Raw genomic sequence first — 22,671 nt, 5'->3', positions numbered from 1 at the left:
AGCTGAACTACAAAGGAGATGTGTACATGAACAGGGGGTAGTTTTGCTTTATAATTTTCTTATTGCAACAATTGTGCTATCGGAACTGTATAAACCGTTGGAAAAGTTTTAAGCTAGTGTTATTATTATACGCAATTTAAGTTTAGTGAAAATGTTAAACTTCAGGGAATTGATAAATTGATATTGTGATAAGTGAGTTTATACATGGCACACAGATCAATGTTATTGTTTCAGTTATTATTTACCATGAACTAATGGATAATAAATGATATGCAAAATATATATTGCAAAAATTATGAATATCTTAAGTAAAGTTTGTTTTATACATTTTATAGCTTATGATAAGATGAATGAAAATAGATAAGAAATACTTTAAGTAGGTGATTTATTGTGAATACAATCTGCATACTTTTACTGGAATATTATAACATTTGTTTGAACTTTTTATTTAAAATCCGAGATATCAGATGCAAATTTCGTAAGCAAAGATAACAAATTGGAAATTTCTGAATATAAACCTCTAAGAGTTTCATACAAACTGGTAATTTCATGGAAAATTTCAAGGAATCATCTGGTCTCTGATGTTTAGAACGCCAAGGCTTATGAGTGATCAGGAAGGGTCTATGAATGGTATGTCACATAGCACATCAGTTGACAGTCTCATGAACATTCTGGAATGGACCCAGCACAAGCTGGACTCCGGTTTTCAAATTGTGAAGGAATTCGGGAACCGTCTGGATATCCATTTCCTACGTGAAAATAATCGCTTAAACAAGCAGGTATATTATCAAAATTTACCTTATTTCACTCAAATATTTTTCTCAATATTGTTGCAATCAAACAAACATGTTAATAATTATTGTAGTCAATTTTAGCATATTTTGAAAGAGGTTGTTACATCAAACTTGCTAATATGCATTTAATATGCTTAATGTAAAAAAATACATCGCCAAGTTTGTGAGATTGAGTTATTTGATTCAGATGAATTAATCTTCTCTTAGAAGTAATTTTACTTAATATTTTGTACAATAATACAGCAAGAAATGTTGAAGCTGTTCTTTAAATCAATGAACCAAGGGGCAATTAGTGATTGATAACAATCAATGATACAGGGGATTGTTTATACGCAATCTGGTGACTTAAAATGCTCCAGTTATGTACAAGACCTGATTTCTTGCTATAAAGATTGGCACAGTCTACAATTATAGTGTCAATATTGAAATTCACCACTTTGAAAAATTGTTGCCACTTTCAAAAATGTGTTGCAAGCTGGGACAATGGCATTCATCAGCCAGACCCCTGCAATCATCTGAGTGATGTCACATAATTATATTAAATTTCTCATAACTGTTTTCGGCATGTCCACCTCTATTTATTCCCCTGTTTGTAAAAAGGTAACAGAAGTTTATATGATGCAAAATTCAATCAATTTATTTCAAGTCTTTGGAGAAATATCTTTGGACAAAGTTTGACAGAAAGGCAAATAAGATCTGTCCTCATGTTTTTGTTAATTAAACACAGTCGAATTTTGAGAGTTTAGCAAAACTTTTGTATCTTATATAGGAATGGTAAGCACATTCAGCAGATAGTTTCACGCTCTACCCTTAATAAGTGTAGATTATAGTATGAATTTATGTTTTGAGTGCATGCAGTTGGTGTTTTTACAAAAAACAAATGGTTTGAATTTCTATATTATTTACTGTGTTTTCACACAACACATACCGGTATCAAGTTTCTAAATTCACAATAACAGTAAATGTGGTAAAAAAGTAATTTAAAATCAATTTAAATATCTAATGAGAGTATACAATTAGTTATTCATGACCTTCGTTGCTGCTGAACTGAGTGGAGGGATATCCAGGTGGGTAGATCAATGACACATAGAACACAAGACTCTTGGCTTGTTTTGTTTCCTAAAGGATGGGGTGGCAATACTAACATAATTAACACACTTATTATGCTTTCCCAAAATTTATTTTGGGGAGAGCATATAGTCGCCGCTTCGTCCGTCCGTCTGTGTGTCCGTTCGTGCAAAATTTTTGTCCGGGCTATTTCTCAGCAACTAATGACCAGTTCAATGAAACTTTATGGGAAGCTTCACTACCAAGAGATGTGCATATTATCAGCGGGTTCCGGTCGGATGATTTTTCACAGTTATGGCCCTTTGAAATTTTTGAAATTTTCCATTTACTGTACATATAGTGCAATTCTTGTCTGGGCTATTTCTCAGCAACTAATGACCGAAATTCAATGAAACTTTATGGGAAGCTTCACTACCAAGAGGAGATGTGCATATTATCAGCGGGTTCTGGTCGGATGATTTTTCACAGAGTTATGGCCCTTTGAAATTTTCTATAAAAAAATTCTTGTCCCCCCAACTACTGTGCCCTAAAGACGTTTCCTTTTATGTGAATATATAGTGTGACAAAAAAAACCTTTGGGGAGCATCACCCGTCTCCCACGGTTTCTTGTTGAGTATTGTTATCATTCTTGCTGTTTTTCTCTAATTTTCTGTATAATAAGTGTTGTGTTTTTAACATGCAGTTATTCATCATCTAAGAATTGTTCTGTCAGAAATAAGTCCATATTATTGTTGCCAATGTTGTTGTTTTTGCTACGCATTCTTTTAGAATAATATGACAATACTAAATCATTGAAGCACTAAATTTTACCGTAATTTATATTCTGAAAATATGAATTATTGTATTGCTGAGTAAAAAATATGGTGCCCACACATTTAATTGTTTTGTAAAATATTTTTATTTATAAATATCCATACTGCCAAAATACTGAAAATCATGTATATTTGGTATTACATGTATTATAATATGAAATAAACATATTCATTGTACAAAAGCGACAAGTTTATGGAGCAACATTCTGTTACTTGTTATTCATAGAATGTAGCAACATTTTCCTTGGTGAGAAATTCAAATGGATCTCGTCCTGTGAAAACCAGTGATTAATGTTTTTATGAATATATGAATGCCACATTTGTTTCACCAAGGCTTGGTGCTGTTAATTATTTGATTGGTCTAGTTTTCATGAATATTTGCTGCATGGAGTTGTAGGAAAGGCGAGTGCTGGGCTAAGTTTGTCTTTTTATTGTTTATTTAATGATACTATGGAACTGAATGATTTAGCAAACGCATTCCATTTAATTGTTCTGTTCTCAATGGTATTATAGAAAAACAACAACAATAATTATTGTGTTCATTTCCTCTGTCCGTCTGTCTGTCTGTCTGTCCGTCCTGGCCACTATCTCCTCCTACACTATAAGCACTAGAACCTTGAAACTTACACACTTGGTAGTGATGAGCATATGTGCGACCCTGCACTATTTGGAATTTTGATCTGACCCCTGGGTCAAAAGTTATGGGGGTTGGGGTGGGGCCGGGCCAGAGATTTTCACTCATTTTTTATGTTATTTTACATTAACTTCTTCATATCTGCACCGATTTACTTCAAATTGATACTGAACCTTTCTTATGACAATACGGTCAATCTCAACTATGCATGGCCCCATTACCAACCCTGGGGCGCCCGCCCACATAGACCACACCCATCCAAAATTGCCTTTAACTATAATTTCTTCATTTCTACACCGATTCACTTCAAATTGATACTGAAATTCTCTTATGACAATACGGTCAATCTCAACTATGCATGACAATACGGTCAATCTCAACAATGCATGGCCCCATTACCAACCCTGAGGCGCCCCACCCACATTGGCCACACCCACCCAAAATTGCCTTTTACTATAACTTCTTCATTTCTACACCGATTCTTTTCTAATTGATACTGAACTTCTCTTATGACAATACGGTCAATCTCAAATATGCATGGCCCAATTACCAACCCTGGGGCACCCCGCCCACATAGGCCACACCCACACAAAATTGCCTTTTACTATAATTTCTTCATTTCTACACCGATTCACTTCTAATTAATACTGAACTATTCTTATGACAATATGGTCAATCTCAACTATGCATAGCCCCATTTACCAACCCTGGGGTGCCCAGCCCACATAGGCCACACCCACCCAAAATTGCCTTTTACTTAACTTCCTCATTTCTACACCGATTCACTTCTAATTGATACTGAACTTCTCTTTTGACAATACGGTCAATCTCAACTATGCATGGCCCCATTACCAACCCTGGGGCCCCCCTGGGTCAAACATGCGGCGTGGGGATACGCGTCAGCCTCTGCTGCGCCATTTCTAGTTACAATTATAATTTTAAGCAAAGTTAAATGCTTAAGGCCGGTTTCTTTGTGCCCAGTGGGTAACTGAAATCAGAAATAATATAGGGTTTTTTATCTGATTTTGGGGAAAGGGCCTGGCCTTTTTTAGGGGAAAGAAATAGCGTGAAATGCTGGATTTTTGGGGGAAAAAACACAAAACGCCGGATTTTGGTGAAAATAAGGAAAGTCTTAAATAATCAATTTAACATATTTTACTGTTTTTAAAACAAATTCAAGGCAACAGATAATTTAATTATGCAATATGTTCTATTTTCTACACTGGATCAGGTTAACTTATGTATTTAAAGTTTTAAAAAAAAAAATGGGGGGAAAATTTACCTGCTGAGGGGAAAAAAAATCCGAGGGGAAAGGGCCGTTTTTCGTCGGGTCACAAAGAAGGAAAAAAAAACCTGTAATAAAAACATGAATATAACCATGTTATATAATGTTCAAACACATTTTGCAGAATTACTGTAGATAACGTCAAAACATTTTTTGCTAAAATCTATGTAAGATTAAAGGAGGGTTTGGACCATTTCATGCCAGCTTGGCTGTACATAAGCTGTTCAAATTGGTATTGGAAGACATATAAATAATGGCTAATGATGGTTAATGTGCAGTTACAATGCCCTAGAGTGATTCCAGGCAAGATTTACTAGGAAATTATTGCGTTTACATGCACTTTATAATGGTAATCTCTCCTTTTATGTCTGTATGGATAGATTTAAGTGTTCATCTAATTTGATTAAGTAATCGGATGTAACATTTTGGTTCCATCATTTTGTTCTTAATTGTATCTGGAAAGTTTCTTGCTAATTTCTTTAAGCAAATTACAGTCATGTACTGTTTGAAACACTTATTATTTTGATTTAAGATATATAACTTGGTAATGTTTGTAAATTTTCAGTGTCTGTTTGTGTTTTTTGAGCTGGAAATCTTTGATATTATGTATTAGCAATATATACCAATTTATATGACATTTTTTCCACATTCCAAAGGTTAGGTTAAGTATGTAAAAATTTACAAAATAAATATCAGCAATGTTTTCCCCAATTGGGAAAATTACCAGTACCGTGCAAATTTGGAAAAAAAACCTGAGATTGGGAAAATTCACATCAGATGAGGAATTTTGGGTCTTTTAAAATTCTTGATATTAAATTTCACAAACCCATTTAAATATTCTTTTGCATGCATTTTTGCTTGAAATGAACAGTTTTATAGACTATTTTGTTTGTTCACTTGCAGAAAATGCCTTTTGGAACCAAATTGGCACAACTTTCCTTCCTTTTGGAAATTTTTTTACCGCAATCTGGACTTTTGTAAATTATCTTAATTGGGAAAGTGCCTTGTACGGGTACTTTATACAGAAGGAAAACAATTGCTGTATATGTGTGTTTTTTTTTTATAGCCATGAGTTTTCATAAATATCAGACAAACATTTACAATATTTAGAGGTTGTCCTGGCCACTTTGGCAAACTAGAAATCCAATATGAAATTTGTCTCCCACTATTTAATGGCATTTACCATAAATTTGTTTCTATTGCTAACAAGAAGATACTGTTATTATTGAACATCTTTAAGCCAAATGTGGAGACATATGGGATCAGGCCAAGGTCTGTAGGGACATGAAAAAAACAAGATTTAATCAGCCACCAAAGGATGGTGTGTTGTTTCGAGTAAATTTTTCACTAGAAGAGTTGTGATATTAGATTAGGGTCTAGTTATGTTGGCTGGTTAGTATTCTCGGAACCAAATAGTCTGTTTTCCATAGAAACCATCTGCTATGTTTTTAGCCCAATGTGCTTATGGTGGGCATTTGTGGTCTACTTTTGTCTGCTGTTCTTCGTGCATAGGGCGTGGTGAACATTTACCCTGTGAACACTGTACAGGCCTCATTTATTGCTCCATCATAGGGCGTGGTGAACATTTACCCTGTGAACACTGTACAGGCCTCATTTATTGCTCCATCATAGGGCGTGGTGAACATTTACCCTGTGAACACTGTACAGGCCTCATTTATTGCTCCATCATAGGGCGTGGTGAACATTTACCCTGTGAACACTGTACAGGCCTCATTTATTGCTCCATCATAGGGCGTGGTGAACATTTACCCTGTGAACACTGTACAGTAGGGCGTGGTGAACATTTACCCTGTGAACACTGTACAGGCCTCATTTATTGCTCCATCATAGGGCGTGGTGAACATTTACCCTGTGAACACTGTACAGGCCTCATTTATTGCTCCATCATAGGGCGTGGTGAACATTTACCCTGTGAACACTGTACAGGCCTCATTTATTGCTCCATCATAGGGCGTGGTGAACATTTACCCTGTGAACACTGTACAGGCCTCATTTATTGCTCCATCTTTATGAAGCTTGGTTAAAACATTTGTGCCCATACAATCTCAGCCAAGTTTGAAACCTTAGGAATTCTTGGCCATAACTTGGTTATGTAGGATTACAACTAAGTCACTATAGGTCAAATTAAAACAAAAAGCTTGTGAAAACTCTAGAGGCTACATGTATTTCTTTATCTTCATTAAACAGACAAATTTGGAACTAGGTCACAAAGTGTCTAAAGATTAGGTCACTGGGTCATTTTAAAGAAAAACTTGTGAACACTTCTGAGAACTTTAGGCCTATTTTGAAACAGTCATATGTAGCCAAAATCTAGGAAACATGTATAAAGATGATTTTTTGGTCCTGTTTTACTGACTGGTTGATTTGCCTTTGTCCAAGTAATTGTGGTGGGGGCAAAAGTGTTGTTGATTAACCCATTTATGCCTAGTGTATAGAAAAAAGGCCTTGGCAAACAGCGTAGACCCAGATGAGACGCCGCATGATGCTTAAAGGAATTTTTGTAAGAAATATTCTAAATATAGAAATCAATATACTAGACATCCCTAATTTTGAAAATAAATTGATCCAATTTAGAAGGATGTTAGAGTCCGCTAGGCATAAATGGGTTAATACTCTTTCTTCAAATTGTATGGTAAAGCCGGACAATCAATATAGTGTGCCTTGAAATTCAATTTGCGGTAACAGTCCATATTATGAACAAACAATGTGCTTTTTGTTTTAAAGACAAATTAAAAGAGATTTGTCCTGAAGGATGTCGGCAGGTACACTGCAACCAATATGAATTTGCCAGAATAGAAACAGTGCAATGACTGTATTGTGGCCAAAGTTGGGATGAAATATTTTGGCTTGTCAAATGTGGAGATCCTAATTGTCTATCTTCGTTGTACAGGCAGTTCATTTTGTTATAGATTTGATGGACAGAAATTCTATTGTTTATGTAAATTGTATGGGTAATTTTTTCCATATTTTAATTTTTTTCACATTTCTTTTATTAGTTTTATCTGCAACAAAAATACTTTTCTGTTATATAGAATATTGGTTAATAGTTACAACTCAAGTTTTTTAGATGTAAGACAACTGTAATGATATTCAAACAGGTAATGCTTACCATATTTCGGAGTTTGAACAGAGATAAAAAACAACAACAACATTTCATTTAATATTGATCTTAGGGAAAACCTGACATACGTCCAGTCGCTAATAATTTGATGAAAAATAGAAAAATCTGGTAATTCTTCAGGGCATGCAAGAAAATTGGATTGTTGTCCAGTGACACATTTCTGATGAAGTCATATGCAATGGCAGTTTCTTGATGGACTGTTTTATTTCCTGAATGATTAAATCAATGAATCATTTCATTATTTTGTGGTGCTATTATTTCTCAGGATATATGGCCCTCTAGATGTTTGCTTGAGAATTGTTAACGAAGACATAACCATTTCATGAGAAGATTAGTTATGATGGAAAGTACATATAGGGAGTTCGAGACGTCTAACAATTTTATATGTTCCGTTGATAAATGGCAATGAAAATTGCTTTTACTTTAGCATTATTTTATTGCCCAGCTGGCCTATATGTTGGACAAAATTAAAAGTAATGATTTTAGCTTTTCAGCAATCTTTGTGTCATTAGATAAAAAAATATTTATAGTCTATACCCCCCCCCCCCCCCGCCAATTTAAAAAAAATAAAATCTAAAATCTGCATCCTGCAATAACTGAAAAGTTAACTTTAGCCAAGTTAATGAAACTTATGCAGGTCATTTTCTTGCTTTGAAAACATTTCCTTTATTGCGTAATGCTGTTATATATGGTACAAATCTCTTGTGTCCCACAATTTTTCATTTTCTTGGTATGAAAATTTCTCAAAATGTAAAAAGAGCTTTTTTTATTCCAATATAATGCAAAGCACTCCATCCCAAGAAATAAAAACCAAAAACACCTGCATAATCATACATAATGTTATGTATATTTGCAGGTAGAGAATGTCAAGCTGCTGGAACGTTTCTCTTCCCGGAACGCGGCAGTGGGAACCCTGTACCTTACAGCAACCCATCTCATATTTATGGACTCCTCGGGCAAGAAGGAAATATGGGTATGCTTGAATTGACTAACCCATCTCATATACATTTAAACCTTTACCACTTTAAATACCTTTCTTACTATATTCAAGTTTTAAAGGCTTCATTTCCAACCTTTAGTTACTGATGAGCAGTAAACAGCATAAAACCTGAACATACTACAAGTTACTCGCAGACTGTTCTGGTTTTATTCTGGTTGCCATAGCCATTTTCGCTTGGCTTCTTATGGGGGAAACGGTTAATGACACATCGGGAAAGAAAGAAAATTTGCCCTCATGGTTTCTTGTAATCAATAATGAGTATGGTCATTATAATGAAAATGTATTTATGTTTTAAACTATATAACACCCACATGGTATAGTGAATGTGTGGTTTAGCACCCACATGGTATTATACAATAACTTTAACCTTAAACGTAATATACTGCCATTAAACTATGGTCTTTACTATAACAGAAGGTAGATAACCTTTAATAATCTCAAAGGATAATATTATTGAGACAATAACATATTCAGTATGGAAAATAATTGCACCTGAAGAAAAGAGTGTGTTTTTGTAAAAGCAACTGAAACAATATTAAGACACTTCGTTTTTAAGAATAAATGGTCTATGGAATTCAAAACAAACAAGTCAACTTTACTTGTATAATTGAATTTATCATCTGATTCCAAGTGCTTCATTTGAAAGAGCTTTCTATTTGTTTCATGGCTTCTTAAGCCGTCTACATATTTACTATTATTGGGAATTGACTTTCTGAGTTGCATGTTGACATTATTTGAAATATGATTCTTTGTAATCATTAAGGTTTGTGATATATTGACTTCTGTTCATTTGTCAATATATATTTAATTGATTTATGACATCTTGCTGATTAATTTTGTTAACAAATAGCAAATTGAACATGAATTTTAAATATACTTATATGAAATAGGATGCCTTTCATTTTAAAATAAAGGTAAACAATGTTTGACACTGTATTATATAAAATATTTGTATATGTAGTTATGTAAACTAACTTAATGATATTAAAATATTCACAGTTCAGTTCAAGTGTTGACAATATTTTAGGGTTGTAATGGATTTTCAAATGTGTTATCGCGAAATTATTTGTTTTTCTCAAACAGTCTGTTGATAGCACCCACAGGAAAACTAAGTAAAGTACTTAGTGTATTGACACTGTAAAATAATGCTGAATAACATTGAGTGTTAACTGCAATTTGTGTGTGGTACAACTGTGGTACACCAGTCTTCCAATTGTTGTGTTTCTGACTTAGTCATAAATTAAAATTGAAGAATAACTGCAGATATTTATGATACTTTTACCATCTTGTATTTTCCTTATCTCAATATACTTCATACATTTTGATTGGGGTAGGGGCGGGCCTAGTTTTTGGGAAAATTTCAAAAAGAGGGTAAAGGCTAAAAATAAATAAAGTGGATTTTGGAGAATAGTGCAATATTCAAAAATAATGTTAAGTAGGGTATGCCATGTCTAAAAATTGCATTTATAGACTAAAGAGACATCCTTAATGGTTTTGTTTTTGCTGAGAACAACATTGGTGAAATATATTATTACAGTGTATGAAGTATTTATGTTTTTTTCATAAATAGTTGATATGATTAAAATTCATTAAAAAAAATCCATGAAATATTAATAATTGCTAAATGAGATACAAAATATGGAACAGTTTTTGCATAAGCAATTCATGTATTTCTTTGATAAAATGTTTGAGAATATTTTTATGCCCCCCTTAGAAGAAGAGGGGGTAAATTGTTTTGCACATGTCGGTCCGTATGTCCGTCAGTATGTCTGTATGTCCATATGTCCGTATGTCCGTCCACCAGATGGTTTCCGGATGATAACTCAAGAATGCTTAGGCCTAGGATCATGAAACTTCATAAGTACATTGATAATGACTCGCAGATGGCCCCTATTGATTTTGAGATCACTAGGTCAAAGGTCAAGGTCACGGTGACCCGAAATAGTAAAATGGTTTCCAGATGATAACTCAAGAACGCTTATGCCTAGGATCATGAAACTTCATACGTACATTGATCATGACTCGCAGATGACCCCTGTAGATTTTCAGGTCACTAGGTCAAAGGTCAAAGTCACGGTGACCCGAAATAGTAAAATGGTTTGGGATGATAACTCAAGAACGCTTATGCCTAGGATCATTAAACTATATAGGTACATTGATCATGACTCGCAGATGACCCCTATTGATTTTCAGGTCACTAGGTCAAAGGTCAAGGTCACGGTGACCCGAAATAGTCAAATGGTTTCCGGATGATAACTCAAGAACGCTTATGCCTAGGATCATGAAACTTCATAGGTACATTGATCATTATTGATTTTTAGGTCACTAGGTCAAAGGTCAAGGTCATTTGAAAAAAAAGTTAAGAGCTATTCTCATCACCTTGGCGTCGGCGTCTGTTTAAGTTTTGTGTTTAGGTCCACTTTTCTCATAAAGTATCAAAGCTATTGCATTCAAACTTGGTACACTTACTAACTATCATGAGGGGACTGGGCAGGCAAAGTTAGATAACTCTGGCATGCATTTTGACAGAATTATGTGCCCTTTTTATACTTAGAAAATTGAAAATTTGGTTAAGAAAAAAGTATACTTTTTGCGATTGGGAATATAGCCGAATTTCGGCTATTAAATGGGGCCAAAAAAAACCCCTGCCTAGGATCATGAAACTTCATAGGTACATTGATCATGACTGGCAGATGACCCCTATTGATTTTCAGGTCACTAGGTCAAAGGTCAAGGTCACAGTGACTTGAAACAGTAAAATGGTTTCCGGGTGATAACTCAAGAATACTTAGGCCTAGGATCATGAATCCTTATACGTACATGTATCATGACTTGCAGATGACCCCTATTGATTTTCAGGTCACTAGGTCAAAGGTCAAGGTCACAGTGACAAAAAACGTATTCACACAATGGCTGCCACTACAACTGACAGCCCATATGGGGGGCATGCATGTTTTACAAACAGCCCTTGTTACTTTCTGTTTCTGTTCATAAACAGTTCATAAACTAAGTTATGCACAACAAGTAATGAACTGTTCATGAACTCGTTGTTTTTTGATAGCTAATGAACTTTTTATTATATAAATGTAATGTCTGATTTAGCAAGTATGAACTCTGTAGAAATTAGTTCGACTTCTAGTCTGCAACAACAAAATTATATGTATAAATTAAGTTCCAGATATGTGCCTGAAATAAATGTTCATAAACAAATCAGAATATTCATGAACTAGTTATGCTCAGCAGTTAATGAACAGTTTTTTACATGCTCATAAATAAATTGGTCTTGAATAATTCATTATTTTTTTATATATATGTATTGTCTCATTAAGCAATTATGAACTTTCTGGAAGTGACTTGATTTACTGTTCAAGAAGAACTTTATGTATACTATATTACAGTATATGACCTGTTCTTGAATCCAATGTTCCATAGCATTCATGTAATTTTGTACTAATATTATAAATCAAACTTTGCTGTTATAATTGTTACTTTCCTTTTACAGATAATATAATGTTTTTGATAAGTTTCAAGCAATATATGATACACATATAAGCCAACACCACGATACATGCAGCAACATTGTCTGACAATGTGTCTGACAGAATAATAACGTCTGTCTGACAATTGTTACATCTGTTTGGCAACAAAAACGTTACATCTGTTTGGCAACAAAAACAGACACAGAATTCATAGAAAGTTCATATGTATTTGATGATTATTATTAAGTATAATGCTATAATATTGAGCAGCTTAAGAGAGCACATGCATGCAAGGTGTCTTTATATATGGATGGAAATATTCATTGAAAAATTATTAGATGGTGGACAAGAGTTAAATATGCTTGAGATTGTTTGTGATAAAGAATGAATTGAAATTATGCAAGTCAGTTTAACAACAGACATGGAGGAGTAAAATCATTCTCTAATGTAACCAGAGAGTGAGACAAGTATAGTATTTAATGTCTTGCCAATCATGTATTGGCTGATATTATTTTCAATCTATTTTCCGGAACCCCCCCTCCCCCCAAAAAAAGGTAATAACCATCTCATTCTAGTCCTGAAAACAAGCAAATGCATTGAATTTCTTCTATAGGTCTCTTGTATGTCTATGCGTCACATTTCACAGAAAAAAGAAACATTCACGCTTTTCTGTAAACTGTTTAATGAAACCGACAACTAAATATAACAGAAACATCTATGCTATTTATAGATAGCAGAGGTTCTGCATTACTCGAACACATTTGGAGAGCTTTTTAAGCATTAACCTTATTTATACAAATTGAAGATCTTTTTAAAAGCTATTCATGAACAGTTCCTTCCTGGCTTCAAATTCTTATGAAATCCCTGAACTACATTTTGCAATCATGGCAAAAAGAACAGTTTGTGAATTCTAGAAATTCCGTTTCATTTCATAAAATATTGATCATAAACATTTGAAGAACTGTTTATGTACAGTTAATGAAACCAATTCAAGGGAAATTTCGACTGTTTATGAACAGTTCCTGGTAGACATTAAATGCTGATTAAATCATGAACTGTATTTCATTACGGTTAAGCATGGACAGTGCATGCACACCAAAATGTTCCACATCAATGCATTAAGTGTCCATGAACTCATTATAAGAACTTTGTATGAATTTAAGTTCATAAACCACATCCAAGAACAAATCATGAGCTTCCAATAAGTTTTAGACTGTCAATTTACACACACTTAGTATTGAAAGCCATACCTGGAGCTTTTGTCCGTGTACTACGGACTTCATCAGCAGAATGAATATCTACTGTTGGGAAACGTTAACACCGCTTATTGTCTGGTCGAGCGATGTTAACGTATGGTCCCAGGTGTGTGAGAGTTGGTAGAGGCCCCCGTCCTTGTTTAGCGCCGGTCTTAGTGCAGGTCATAAATCATGAGCTGATTATTCATTGGCTTGAAATGCACATGAAACCATGAACTTCATTCTGTGGAGATGAATGAATCCATTTCTACAATGGCTCCTTATCTTCAAACCTGTTTTCTAGGAGTATCAAATTACAATGGCTCCTTATCTTCAAACCTGTTTTCTAGGAGTATCAAATTAATCGATGATTGCAACCTTTTTAGTGATTGTATATTGAACATGTATATTCTCAGTAAAAAACTGTATTAGTAGATGGTTACTTTGAGGTAATGCTTGGCATTACTGATTGTGATAAAATAATAACCTGCTCATATCACTCAGATTGAAGTTTTCCATATAAGAACCATGAGCATCCATTTGTTCTGGTTGAAGAAAAATTCAATATCAATAGCAAGCTGAAAAGATCCCAAGAAGTAATTAAGTTTCATTTAATCTTGTGGGAAATTGCCAGTATTTGCTTCAAATTGATTTCATGTCTAAAGATTTGATGAACAAAATTTTGAAAGTCATTTATATGGGAAGGCAGGAAATTTCATGGTTAAAAAAAGGACAGGAACAGGAAAGTTTGTGGGAATCTGATTTGGGAAAAAGCAACTTCAAGAACTAATTTGGTTTGTTAATCATTTGCAAATGTTTTTGATAGACCTTTCAACAATAAAATGTTGTGAGGGAGAGAGAGCCACTTGCAGGAGATCAGGCCCGTTGATCACATGCCAATTAACTAGTCCAGTGTTATAAGGTGATATTAATCATCCGCCCTTTTTATTGCATGCCAATTAATTAGTCCATTTCATGAAGTGATAGTAAAGGGATTAACAGGACCAAATGACCATTAAATAGTGTTTGAAGCCTGCAATTTCCAATTAGTCTTATTCAATTAAAGTCATGGGCATATCGATTCTAACATTTATCTGCCCAATTAGAGGTCTTATTATCATTGGCTATAATTAATGTAAACAAAGTTTGTATGGTTTATATTTGCACTTAAAACTGTGCATCATTTTAGTAGTACATAAGAAAGTAAATTGTCAATGAATTGAACAAATTTCAATTGATATAATAAAATCTAGATACAAGTAAACCTAGTTGACCACAAACAAGCAAATACAAATAAATATGATTTTATTTCTCCGTTATAAACGAGCTGATACTATTTCATTCAGTTGTTGATCAGAAGACGTCATCTTTTAATTGAATTTTTGAATTTATTTTCTTTGATCCACCCCGTGCTGGCTGTTTAAAATACAACATTCCCCCCAAAACAATACACAAACTGAACATGAAGGGTGAAAATAATTAGGGCTAATCCTTACTATTCCACTTAACCTGGCTTTTCGCACTGAGAAGCAAAGTGGATGTGGCTTTTGCAACCAGCATAAAACCAGAACAGCCTGCGAGGAACTCACAGTCTGTTCAAGTTTTTTGCTGTTTGCTGCTCATCAGTATCTAAGGGTTGGAAATGAAGCCTTTAAAACTTAAATCTAGTAAAAAAGCCTAAGGTCTTTAATTAAAATTAATTTTCTGAGGGACTACAAAGGTGCGAAAATATCAAAGTGGAAAAGGGTAAAACAAAGTTCACAGTATGGATACAGCTTACTATGTTAGTGTTTTACAGAAAGTGTCAGCTAAGTACCCAGTACCCAGTGTTAATGTACTTCTTGATAAGCACTTAGTGTTAATGTACTTCTCCTTGATAAGTACCCAGTGTAAATGTACTTCTCCTTGTGTAGTATATGGATACCTCTTGATTACAAAACTTTATGTCCCACAAATAATAAGGATTTTAAAGTACTTTTTATGTCCCCCACCACTATAGTGGGAGACATATTGTTTTTGCCCAGTCTGTTGGGCTGTAAAATGGTTTGTTGGTTTGTTTGTTGGTTTGTTGGTTTGTGTCAAACTTTAACATTTGCCATAACTTTTGCAATATTGAAGATAGCAACTTCATATTTGGCCATATACCATAAAATGTAATTGTATTGCTTAATTGTTTAACGTGTCTGTTGTTTACAACACTTACACTGATATTATTTTTCTTTTGACCAACACTTGTTAAACATACTCCTGTATATCACCAACTGTATTTGTATTGTTTTCATGTTTAAACTTTTACTTTCACAAAACTAACAGTGGTAAGGTTTTCATAAATACTTGTTTATCAGAACCCGGCTTATCACTAAATGTACTTGTAATTTTTTTTTTTTTACTTCTGTGTAATGAATATAGCATAAATATGTAAATTCAATTTATGAATAATTCCTTATATATGCTATATAGCTAAAGCATAGAATAAACATATTACATCTTTATGTAAACAAAATTAACATTGATATTGTGTTTATCAATATTTGTTAATAGAACCATGCTTACCACCAAATGTACTTGTATTGTATTTTTTAACTCTTCTGTAATGAATACAGTACAGATACGTATATACAATTTATGTATACCACAGAATAACCATATTACCTTTTGTTTGTATACAACATTGACATTGATATTGTGTTTATCAATATTTGGTAATGGGAACCCGGCTTACCACCTAATATACTAGTATTGTGTGTGTTTTCTTTAACTCTTATGTAATGGATAATACGTATAAACAATTTATGTTTAAATCCTTAAGTATGCTCTTTTGTTAAAACTTATAATAAACATATTACAGTGTGATATTTAATATGAATATACATAAACCTAAAACATACTTATTTTTTTATTTTTTTTAATCTTACATACCAAAAAAATAACGTGTTATACTTAGAGTAACTTAATTACTTAAACTTATAAAATACTTACTCCAGTGAAATTCTTATTATTACTTATACCCACTTTTTTTTTAACTTCCGCTTTGAGAACATTAGATACCGATAATTTATGTCTTATATTTAGGGCAATTTACCTTGCATAAGCACATTTGCTTGTTTTTGTGTGTTCATATGTTTTATTTAATTCTTTTTATGTCCCCCACTATAGTAGTGGGGGACATATTGTTTTTGCCCTGTCTGTTGGTCTGTCTGTTGGTCTGTTGGTCTGTCTGTTGGTCTGTCTGTTGGTCTGTCTGTTTGCGCCAACTTTAACATTTTGCAATAACTTTTGCTATATTGAAGATAGCAACTTCATATTTGGCATGCATGTGTATCTCATGAAGCTGCACATTTTGAGTGGTGAAAGGTCAAGGTCATCCTTCAAGGTCAAAGGTCAAATATATGTGGCCAAAATCTCTCATTTTATGAATACTTTTGCAATATTGAAGATAGCAACTTGATATTTGGCATGCATGTGTATCTCATGGAGCTGCACATTTTGAGTGGTGAAAGGTCAAGGTCAAGGTCAACCTTCAAGGTCAGAGGTCAAATATATGTGGCCCAAATCGCTTATTTTATAAATACTTTTGCAATATTGAAGATAGCAACTTGATATTTGGCATGCATGTGCATCTCATGGAGCTGCACATTTTGAGTGGTGAAAGGTCAAGGTCAAGGTCATCCTTCAAGGTCAGAGGTCAAATATATGTGTCCCAAATCGCTTATTTTATGAATACTTTTGCAATATTGAAGATAGCAACTTGATATTTGGCATGCATGTGTATCTCATGGAGCTGCACATTTTGAGTGGTGAAAGGTCAAGGTCATCCTTCACAAGGTCAAGGTCATCTTACAAGGTCAAATATCATATAGGGGGACATTGTGTTTCACAAACACATCTTGTTTTCTCTATGTCTCTACTAGGGACAAGTCTTTTATTGTGTTTTCTTCTTACTTTTGTGACTATCTCTCTTTACTTCTTCAAGTCTATGGAATATTCATCTTTTTGTATTCCTAATTTTTGTTTTCTATTTTTGTGTGTATGTATGGACATCTTATGTACTATAAGAGAAACCAACTGGACATATTTTAAAATAGAAACTTACTGGACAAGCACATACAAATTAGCATTCACATCACCCTCCACCTACTTAAATGATTAAATTATGTACTTTAAATGTTAAAGGATTAAACAATAAAGACAAACGAATAAAAATCTTCAAATGGTTAGACGAAAAAATATATAGTATATGCCTTTTACAAGAATGTCATTTAATTGACACCTACTTTAGCACAAACCTTAAAAGATGAATGGGACGGAGAAATCTATCTCAGTGGAGAACATACTAACAAACAAGGCATTGCCTTTCTGATAAAAAATAATATAGGGGTCACAGTCGATAACTTTAAGGAAATAATAATTGGCAGACAAGCAAGTATAGATATCAAAATACACGAAACACAATAACATTAATCAACGTCTACGGCCCTAACATAGACGATTCCACATTTTACGAAATATTACAATCCTTTATAATTAATAACCAAGATAAAAATATTATAATCGGTGGTGATTTCAATACTGTCCTGAACCCATTAATAGATAAAAAGAATGGAAACCTTTATACTCATACTAAAAATAGAAACATTTTAAATAACATAATTGAAAACTACGATATGATAGATATCTGGCGTACAGTATACCCAAACGAAAGCAAATTCACCTGGCACTCAAACACAAAACCAACAATATTTTGTAGATTAGACTATTTTTTGATATCTGAATCTCTATGCAACATTATTGACACATGTAACATAAAACCAGGATTTATGACTGACCACTCTCTAGTTGAACTTAAACTGCACAATATACAACCTGAAAGAGGCCCAGGATACTTTAAAATTAACAACAGCATCTTATTAGATACACAATATCAAACACAAATAAAACAGGAAATATTAAATACAGTTCAAAATAATAAAGATGCAAACCCAAACACCTTATGGGAAGTAATTAAAGGAAATATACGTAACACAACAATTAAATACACATCATTTAAACAAAAAGAAACACACAAACTTGAAAATGAAACCATCAAAACCATTGAAACACTTGAAAAACAATTGCATCAAACAAACACAAATGATACCACCGACATTGAAAATGAAATAACTTTAAAAAAACAAATATTAGATGGAATCTATCATGCACATCTCAATGGAATAATACTAAGAGAGCGCGTGCACAGCATGTTGAACACAATGAAAAAAATACAAAATATTTCGCAAACATTGAAAAACGTAGAAGTGAACAAAAAACTGTACACAAATTAGTAGTCAATGGCAAAGATGTTACAGACAGAACTCAAATACTAGAAGAACAACGTTTATTTTTCGAAACCCTCTATAAACGAAAAAGTGTTGAAAATAACACCCTTTTTAAAAATACACATCACGCTTTAAACCAGGAGGAAAAACAACTGTGCGACGGATTGCTTAATGAATATGAATGTGGATTAGCCCTAAAAGAAATGCAAAATAACAAAAGCCCAGGATCTGATGGCATCACAATCAAATTTTATAAAATATTCTGGAATGATATAAAAACACATCTAATTAATTCACTTAACTATTCATTTAACAACGAAAACTTAACTACGCTACAAAAACAAGGTATTATATCACTTATTCCAAAACCTGGAAAAAACTTAGAATCCTTATCAAACTGGCGCCCGATTAGTTTACTTAACAATGATTATAAAATTGCAACTAAAAGTATAGCAAACAGAATAAAAAAAATATTACCATCAATCATTTCAAAATCTCAATCTGGTTTCATAAAAGGACGTTACATTGGTGAAAACGTTCGTCTTATCCAAGAATGCATAAACTATTTCAACAATTCAAATAATCCTGGTCTAATATTCTTTGCAGACTTTGAAAAGGCATTCGATTCTCTTGATCATTCATTTATGTTCTCCTGCTTAGAAAATATGAACTTTGGTGAAAGTCTCATTCAATGAGTCAAACTATTTTATACCGATATTAACAGTATAATCATTAACAATGGCTTCTTTTCAAACAGTTTTAACATCGAACGAGGGGTTCGACAAGGATGTCCACTCTCATCATCCCTATTTATTATTTGCATCGAGTATCTATCACATCACATCCAATCAAATAAACACATAAAAGGCATATCACTAGAACCTGACGAAGAAATCAAACAATCCCTATTTGCTGACGATGCAACTTATTTTTTAAATGACAATTACGATTCTTTCCATAACCTAATAGAGTCGCTAACCCTTTACGGAATGACATCGGGTCTTAAACTAAACAAAAGTAAATGTACTGTGCTACGAGTAGGTAAATTAAAACAAAGTAATGTTCAATATAAAAAAGAAATGAAATTTAATTGGACATCCGATGAAGCCACAACGTTAGGAATTACATTCACAAATAATGAAAAGGATACAGTTCTTAAAAACATACTACCTAAATTACAGAATTTTAAAAACTGCTTAAAATCATGGCATCATCGTAAACTTACACTAGTCGGAAAAAACACAGTATTGAAAACGTTTGCACTTCCTAAATTAATATATGTATTAACAGTTCTCCCAAACCCACCAAATGATGTTATTAACGATATAAAATCAGCAATATTTAATTTCATATGGGACGGTAAGCCTGATAAAATAAAAAGAACTCAGTTAATTCAATCTGTAGAAAATGGAGGTATCCAATTAACGGACATTGACTCATTCTTGAATGCAATCAAATGCAGCTGGGTTAAACGATACCTGGATAATACCAATATGAGTAAATGGAAATTATTCTACCAGAAAATCCTAAAAAAATATGGTGACTCCTTACTCTTTGAATGTAACATCAGCAATACAATCTTACATGAAATGGAAAACGAAAACATATTTCTGTCTGATGTTCTATCAGCGTGGAGTGATGTCACTCATAACTTAGAAACCCAAACCAGCAGTAAAACAATTTTATGGAACAATAAAGACATAACTTCAAACAATAAGACGTTTTTCTATAAAGACTGGTTCGAACGAAGCATTAAATATGTCGACCAATTATATGACTACAGAATTAAGGATTTCTACTCTTTTGATAATATGTGCTACATATACGGAATACCTTCAAATAATTTTCTGAAGTACTACACACTAATCAAAAGCATACCCATACATATTAAATCTGAAATCAATACAAATAATACACCATGTACTCAAACAAAATTTGTAGAAAACATACTTGGAAGAAAAAACAAAACAAATAAAATATTTTACACACTACAAATTAAAAACCCTACAGAAAACTCCAAAATCCAAAATAAATGGCAAGCCCTTTTTGGAGAAAATGAACTTAATTGGAAACACATATTTACCATGCCATATAAAGCAACTATTGAAAGCACACCAAGAAATTTTCAATATAAATACATCCATAGAATTATAGCTACAAATAAATATCTCTTTAAATGCAAATTATCTAACTCAAATCTGTGTGACTTCTGCAGACCAGTGAAAACATTGAAACTATAGAACATCTTTTTTGGGAGTGCAAACACATCCAGCCGATTTGGAATCAATTAATATCTTTTCTTGAACAACATCAACTAAACGTTAAACTATCTTTCTTAAATGTAAGTTTCGGAATTAACTCATTGAAATCAATAGACTATAATAATATTGTGAATTTTATGATTATATTGATGAAATATTTTATCTTAAACATGAAGTACAAAAAACAAGTACCAAATTTTAATTGTTTTGTCCATAGTCTTAAACTAAAAATCCAGATTGAGAAAGAAATAGCCCTCAGTAATGACACATTACAAATCTTTGAACAAAAATGGGATCGGATTAAATTCTCATAATGTTTTGTCCACTTATATACATTTCACTCTCATGTTAGTTTATCTCTCAAAAATAGTTTTGTTTATTTTTATACGCCCGTATAAAATACGGGACGTATTATGTGAAACCCCTTGGCGGCGGGCGGCGGGCGGCGGGCGGCGGGCGGCGGGCGGAAGGCATCACTTTGTCCGGACTCTAATTCAAATTGTATTCATCCGATCTTCACCAAACTTGGTCAGCAGTTGCATCTAGTTGATATCTAGGCCAAGTTCGAATATGGGTCATGCCGGGTCAAAAACTAGGTCATAGGGTCAATAAGTGCATTTTCAAAGGGGCCACTTTGTCCGGACTCTATTTCAAATTGTATTCATCCGATCTTCACCAAACTTGGTCAGCAGTTGCATCTAGTTGATATATAGGCCAAGTTCGAATATGGGTCATGCCGGGTCAAAAACTAGGTCATAGGGTCAATTAGTGCATTTTCAACGGCGCCACTTTGTCCGGACTCTAATTCAAATTGTATTCATCCGATCTTCACCAAACTTGGTCAGAAGTTGTATCTAGACAATATCTAGGTCAAGTTCGAATATGGGTCATGCCGGGTCAAAAACTAGGTCACAGGGTCACTTAGTGTATTTCAAGCATTTAGCATGGTGTCCGCTCTCTAATTGAAGTAGTTTTCATCCGATCTTCACCAAACTTGGTCAGAAGTTGTATCTAGACAATGTTTAGGTCAAGTTCAAATATGGGTCATGCCGGGTCAAAAACTAGGTCACAGGGTCACTTAAACCATTTCAAGCATTTAGCATGGTGTCCGCTCTCTAATTGAAGTAGTTATCATCCGATCTTCACCAAATTTGGTCAGAAGTTGTGTCTAGACAATATCTACATGTAGGTCAAGTTCAAATATGGGTCATGCAAGGTTAAAAACTAGGTCACGAGGTCACTTAGTGCATTTCAATCATTTAGCATGGTGTCCGCTCTCTAATTGAAGTAGTTTTCATCAGATCTTCATCAACTTTGGTCAGAAGTTGTGTCTAGATGATATGTAGGTCAAGTTCAAAAATGGGTCATTTTAAAGTTATCAAGTTGTCCAAAGCCTTAAAACGGGCGTATCTTGTGACAGTTTGGCACTCTTGTTTTATTTTTATTTTTCAATCTGACAAGATCATTGTGAATATACAGCAAAACACAAGTCCAGTATGCTTTCTTCCGACTTTATACAACTCATCATTTTTCATAACTATTCCTCTGTTGTTCTTTTCTTTTCTCTCTCAAAAAATATATATATATTAGCATATCTTGTACAACATGTCTGAACTTTATTGCTTTTGTACAATCACTATGTTGTA

General features: G+C 33.6%; 1 protein-coding gene and 1 long non-coding RNA gene across 3 annotated transcripts in view; both read left to right on the top strand.

Moving 5' to 3' along the window:
* Positions 1 to 22,671, top strand: part of LOC127877235 (myotubularin-related protein 6-like) — an 83,107-nt gene that overhangs the window by 15,577 nt on the left and 44,859 nt on the right. For both annotated transcript variants that reach the window (XM_052422919.1, XM_052422920.1), the window contains exon 2: positions 8,592 to 8,708. In XM_052422919.1, coding sequence (XP_052278879.1) covers positions 8,592 to 8,708 — 117 coding nt within the window. The remainder of the gene's footprint in view (positions 1 to 8,591; positions 8,709 to 22,671) is intronic.
* Positions 21,473 to 22,220, top strand: LOC127877237 (uncharacterized). Its single transcript, XR_008048292.1, has 2 exons — positions 21,473 to 21,933; positions 22,091 to 22,220. It is a non-coding gene; the product is annotated as an uncharacterized LOC127877237 (long non-coding RNA).

This window comes from Dreissena polymorpha, chromosome 4 (genome assembly GCF_020536995.1).
Source record: "Dreissena polymorpha isolate Duluth1 chromosome 4, UMN_Dpol_1.0, whole genome shotgun sequence".
Classification (NCBI taxonomy): domain Eukaryota; kingdom Metazoa; phylum Mollusca; class Bivalvia; order Myida; family Dreissenidae; genus Dreissena; species Dreissena polymorpha.
Note: the sequence above shows the minus strand (reverse complement) of the source record. Positions and strands in the feature narration are given on the sequence as shown.